Source organism: Xiphias gladius, chromosome 7, assembly GCF_016859285.1.
Source record: "Xiphias gladius isolate SHS-SW01 ecotype Sanya breed wild chromosome 7, ASM1685928v1, whole genome shotgun sequence".
Lineage (NCBI taxonomy): Eukaryota > Metazoa > Chordata > Actinopteri > Istiophoriformes > Xiphiidae > Xiphias > Xiphias gladius.
In genome coordinates, this window is record NC_053406.1 from 26993524 (window position 1) to 26999523 (window position 6000).

General features: G+C 42.7%; 1 protein-coding gene across 2 annotated transcripts; it reads left to right on the forward strand.

The window, feature by feature from the left end:
* The first annotated feature begins 1875 nt into the window (after positions 1-1875).
* LOC120792020 (olfactory receptor 52K1-like) lies at positions 1876-5380 on the forward strand. Of its 2 annotated transcripts, XM_040131000.1 has the most exons (3): positions 1876-1957; positions 2297-2475; positions 3809-5380. In XM_040131000.1, exon 3 carries the CDS (start codon positions 3859-3861, stop codon positions 4804-4806), a length of 948 nt encoding a protein of 315 aa, XP_039986934.1. In that variant the 5' UTR covers positions 1876-1957; positions 2297-2475; positions 3809-3858; the 3' UTR covers positions 4807-5380. The 2 variants fall into 2 exon arrangements, with proteins under 2 accessions (XP_039986934.1, XP_039986936.1); XM_040131002.1 differs by lacking the exon at positions 1876-1957 and having other exon boundaries at positions 2251-2475.
* The last annotated feature ends 620 nt before the right edge of the window (positions 5381-6000 follow it).

The following is a 6000-nucleotide window of genomic DNA, read 5'->3' on the forward strand; positions in this document are numbered from 1 at the left end:
CATGAAGACTCAGAAGCCTTTTAGTGGTATACATGTTCATACATACATAACACAGACATATATATGTTGTGGATATTTAGTATAGGTATCAAATAATGCCCCTATTTGGGTTTTTTGACCATCTAAGCCAAGTTGGGAACAGGACGTTATTTTTATCCAAGTGGACCTTAAACCTCAAACACACAAAATTAGAGTCTATGGATGCCGGACTTTTCACTTTTACTATTTAAGCCAATAGAAATATTGATAATGGAGAATGTAAAAATGCAAATAAGACGTATTAAGCGTTTTTTTAAAACATAAACGTACAACATAAACATTTTGGTGACTCCTCCCTACATTGGATTATCAAACAATTCTGATAAAGATATGTAGAGTTTGGGACAGTCTACGGTGTAAAACAAACTTGTCATTGCTCCCAGAAGGACATTTCTGTACTGCGTTCTTCTTTTGTTTTTTTTCACGGACTGGCCAACATATACGCTGATACCGCTACGTATGACCAAGATCGGCTGATACATCGGTGTTGGTCTAGCTCTGCTCAAAGTCAAGATGAGTAAATCCTTTTTGTGTTTTGTGTGTAAATCAACATTTGGAGCATAGTCACAGCTATTTTTACCAGTAACAATGTTACATGCCCAAAGCTGAATGAACCAACCGGGCAAAGTGTCCTGGGCCCCAGACCTTTACAGGCCCTTAAGGCCCCAGTTTGTCTTTCTGGCAATCCTACAGTGGAGATTTGATTAGCTCCAAAAGGATTTGTTAAAACTCTAAAACACAATAAAAACTGACATTGTAAGGGTGCGTGGCTCTTGGATTGTTACCTGTTCCTGTATCGTGTCTTTGAGAGAGTCTGTGTCAAAATCTACTTTTAATGCTTGTAATATTTCAGTTTATATTATGCTTACATGAATGAATATTCGTTTTTTCAAAATTTGTGTTTAATTACATTTTCACCAACTAACAGACTTTCTGCAAACGTGGTGCAGGTGAGTGTTCCAGCATGGGTATACTTTTCAGATTTTAGCACAACAGATGTCTACAGGTGCTGGGTGCTGATGCTGTCAACATTTTGGCCTGGCACATGCCCTGCGGTTGCAGTCTATGTGGTTAAAGTTCATTGTTAATAAAGACATCGCTGCTCAAATTGTTACCTGCCCCTCACTTCTGCCTGTTGACATATAGAAACAGTCAGGGTCTGAAACGGGCACCCAAGTTTCAATGGTGTACGGCTCGCAGAGGTCCTTACTTCCCCTCAGGCTGGATAAGATACATAGTCTGGTGTTCAAACGTGGTCACCAGTGCCCAACCAGTGCCCAGTCCACAGGTAGCAATGGTAATGCCCATGCTGTCCAGTTGTAACGAGTCTCAACTCTAGCCAGTGTCTTTTGTCCTTGGGATTTGAGAATTCCTTTTTTTTGGTGAAAATTTACCAAACTAACCAGTGACTGGCAGTGAAGGGGCACCACACCAGCACACCAGTCCATTGGGGGCCAGCCATACCTGAATTGTACACTTCGATCAGTGCATGTCATTTTGTAATCGATCTTGGTTGGATTTCAGCATTCAAAGTGCCCAACAGCAAGGAGAGCCAGGTTACAGTGTTGACAGGACCCATTACCTTGTGTGTGATAGACAGTCTAGCCACTTATCTACCACCTACAAGAGTCTGACGTGTGTCTGATAGGAGTATGACTTTTGGTGCACTTGTGCTGAGTTGTTTTATCAGTTTGGATTCAAAAACACCTTCCTTTCAGAAAGAATCCTCTCTGGACATGCACCGGTTGTCGTCATGGTTTTGGCAATGGCTGGCAATGTTTGGTTCTCTCCCGAAGGTGGAGGACTGTCCCTTACATTGGCAGTCACCCGTCTCTGGGACATTTCGGTACTGCGGCAGCACCTGTGGCAGCAGTCTTCCTAAACTGCCCATCCGTTCATCTTCGTACACTCTCAAAGTGTGTGTGGACGTTGTCTGAGAACACACTGACTGAAAGAAATACATTACAAGTACTAATTCGATTGAGTCTTCCAATAACACTGTGGGCGCTCCCCAGTCATACAGCTACTAGAACTTGATGCAAATAATGTAAGATAAATAAGATAATGAAATAATCTAATTGGAAAATTAAGTAAATTTAGGATATTACTCTTCAGTTTGAGGGAAAAATAATTGCAAATCTCTTCACACAAATTAGAAACAATTTTACAATTCAGTTATTCAGGCTCAGTTCTGTTCTTCTTTGGTTGCATGACACTGTTGCTCTGTGGGTGTTTCAGTGCACCTTTGTCTCCGCAGCCAATGACGGCGTCCGACAGATAGTATTAAAGTGCCGACTCGGTGGCTCAGCAGGGGCAGATGGACGGGGGGATGGATGGAGGAGAATCATCAGCTGATATCGTCAACCTGCAGACGGGACATGTTTAGGAACGAAGACCCAAACACCAACAACGGGTCAAACCTGATGGACTACACTGGTAAATGGACTGCACCTCTATAGCTAATGCACTGACACAGCGCTTTTCTAGTCTTATCGAACACTAGGTGCCACATTCATCCATCTGCACAGACATGCATGCATCACATTCACACACAACATCACACACACACTCACAGCACAGCCATAGGGGCAATTTGGGGTTCAGTATCTTGGACTGGAGGACCCGGGGATCTAACCTTCCAGTCAGCGGATGACCCCCCCCACGACCTCCTGAACCACAGTCGCCCCCTACGTGAAGAGCTTAGCTCTCAACAGCTCTTCATGCTTGACTCTTCACGTTTGAGTCCTGAAATCTGATTTTGTCACACCTGACACAGACCTGCCATACTCTATAGTTAAGTTAAATCGTCTCACTCCACTGTCTGAATCTTTTGAGTAATTCTGTTCTGTTTTCAGTGTGTTTTAAGTTCTCTGTTCAAAGAAAGATGAGCCGCCTCTGCTCTTTGTGAGGTTTGTGAAAATGTTTCATGGTGTTGATGTATTAAATTTCCTTTGGCACATATTTGCTGTGGAGCCCTTTCAAAGTTAAGAGGAAATACTTGGTGTTTAATGTCAAGAAAATGTAACATGCAGAAAGTAAAGTGTAAAGTCAAGTCAGTTTTATTTATGCATGCAGCTGAAAATCGCAAATCTTCCACGGAGGCCCTTACAGTCTGAACACCCTTTATCTTTAAAGCCCCCCAATTCCAATAAAGAAAAACTCTCCCTTTTTTCCTGTTACTTCAGGATGAGCAACAGAAGAAGGATCCCTCCACCATGACGGACAGACGTGTAATATATGTCATCATCACAGAGTAGACAGCTGGACCGGCAATAAAAATACCATATGGAGAAAGACAATATCAATTTTGATTAAATGATAATAATAAAAGTGTTTGGAGTAAAGAATGTGGTCCCAAAAAAACCCCGGGATCAGGCAGCATCACCATAAACACTGACAGGCTTTAAGTGACAAGATAATCATTAGGAGTTTGGGTCTTATGTTATCAGAGCGAAGGTGTTGGGTTCTCTGCTGAATAAATCCAGAATATGGCCACAACCTTGGCAGGTGTCTCCACAGTCTGTCTGTTGCTCTCATGTTGCTGATGTTCTTCCTACTAAGGTTGATGTTTTGACCGCTCCTCTTCTTTGATAGTCAAACTACAGAAGTATAGTTAATACCAGATAATGTGAAGAGTAGTAAGCTGCTAGCTGAAGCTGAACTTTGGGCCCAATGTAGAAAATCCTGAATCACAGTCACTTCTGAAGTTATTTTGTACCTGAAGGCATCTTACAGGAACAAACCATTTGGTCTCTCTCTCTATTTTCAGGCCGATAGAAACTGAAACCCTGGACGAGGGGGTTTTAGGAAGAAGGGAGGATGGACAACATCTCCTCACACAAACATTTCATTCTGGATGGCTTCAGTGAACTCGGAGCGCTGAGGCCCGTCCTCTTCATCCCGTTCTCCGTCATGTTCATTGTGTCGCTGTCGGCCAACTCCCTGCTGCTGTACGTCGTTATTTCTCAGAGAAGCCTCCACTCGCCGATGTACGTCCTCATCGCCGCCATGGCCTGCGTGGACCTGAGCCTCCCGCTGTTCTTCATCCCCAACATGCTGCTGAGCTTCTTGTTTGACTGGAGGGGAATCTCTCTGGGCGGCTGTCTGGTTCAGATGTATGTGGTCCACTTCTTAGGGGCTCTTCAGTCTACTCTGCTGCTGTGGATGGCCCTGGACCGCTACTTCGCCATCTGTACGCCACTCTACTACCATGAACGTATGGCGCTACCAAGATTTATCAAGTTTGCGATGCCACTTCTGATCAGAAATGCGTTCATGGTCTCGCTGGTAGTGACTCTGGCAGGAAGGTTGTCATTTTGCTTCAGAAATGTGCTAGATCACTGTTTCTGTGAGCACATGGCCTTGGTGGAGCTGGCCTGTGGAAGCACCGCCATCAACAGCCTGGTGGGGATGGTCTCGGTGTTCCTGATCCCTGTGGCTGACTTCTGCTTCATCACCACCTCTTACATAGTCATATTCAGCTCTGTGATAGGTTCAGGCAAATCACGTGTCAAAGCTCTGCACACCTGTGTCACCCACATCGTGGTCATGGCTGTCAGCCTGACCATCGTACTCGCCGCTTTCCTGTCCTATCGGATCAGGAACAGTCTCCCTGCAGCCGTTCGCGTTTTCTTCAGCATCATGTACCTGTTCTTTCCGAGCTGCTTCAACCCGATCATCTACGGCGTCAGGACCGCAGAGATACGGAAGCACCTCCTGAAGACACTGACCTGCCGTCGCTTTGTCCAAACTCTCGATTATTCTTAAGCAACCATTAGAATTTGTATATTTTCTAACATGTAAAATGCCTGCGCTCCATGGAGGCCCATTTCTGCCAAAATAGAAAAAAGTAGATGAAAAGTTAAGGAAGCACGCAAGGTCAGTCAGCATTGTAATATACTAAGACAACATCTTGAATTAGTAAGAGTCCAGAATTACGACAAGTCAAGTCAAAATTATGAGACGAGTCAAAGTTTTGACTTTTAAATCAACATTATAAACTTGAGAGAGTTGATCAACACGTTGACTTTCTAATTCAACATGATGAAACAAGTCCTACATTTGAGATATTAAGTCAACATTGTGTCAAAAATTGTGACACAAATGCATCAAGTGTAGGTATTTTATTTGATAGAGATCCATCCACTCAGCTGGCTGGTGAATTCGACCCAAGGCCTTTGTGTTGTGAGGAAACAGTTTGAACCACTGCAGCAAGGCAGCAACACAAATGACCCACAATGTGGATCGTCTTGTATGTGCTTGCCTTTCAAACTGTATGTTGGCTTCAGACATTAGATTTCACTGAAGAGGTTGATGCAATGAATGTGATGAATTTCTTATTTTGCAAGAAAACTGTGGGCTAGTTACCGTATTACAATATATTATAAATTCACATTGTATGTACCACCGATATATAAAATACAGTTTTGTTAAATATATATATATATATATATATATGTACTGGTATATCTTGCGGAGTACATGTACATGCTAAAAATACATCTAAAGATTAAATTACACTTGATATTTGTTAAACATATTTCTGCAACAACTCAGCAGATGCTGGATCAAATCTCTCCATGTGGAGTGCGGCTCTCTGCTCCAGCTCAGGCAACAGCTGGACCAGTCGCTCGATTACAGCACGGAGAAACAAAATGACTCAATCGAGCGCAGACGAGAGTCAAGGCTGGATAAGAGTTATGGACGTTAGGTCAGTATCATGTGTGTACTGGAGCAGTGTACTGGAGCCTCTTAATCTTAGAACAAGATGTTTCATTTCAGATATTTTAAAACTGTATAATTTTCCTTTCCTTTTCTTTTAACCACATATCAAACAACTCCATATTAATGAGAATCTTTTACTATTACAAGAATCTATTAGGTCTTGTTATATCATGAAACTTTCTCATACTACACAAAATCAGAGTTATCTAATTAAAACGAGAAACATTTCCTCTTGTC

What these genes read in the sequence shown, in the direction of transcription:
- LOC120792020 (XM_040131000.1), top strand. Translation starts at nt 3,859, where the DNA reads ATGGACAACATCTCCTCACACAAACATTTCATTCTGGATGGCTTCAGT.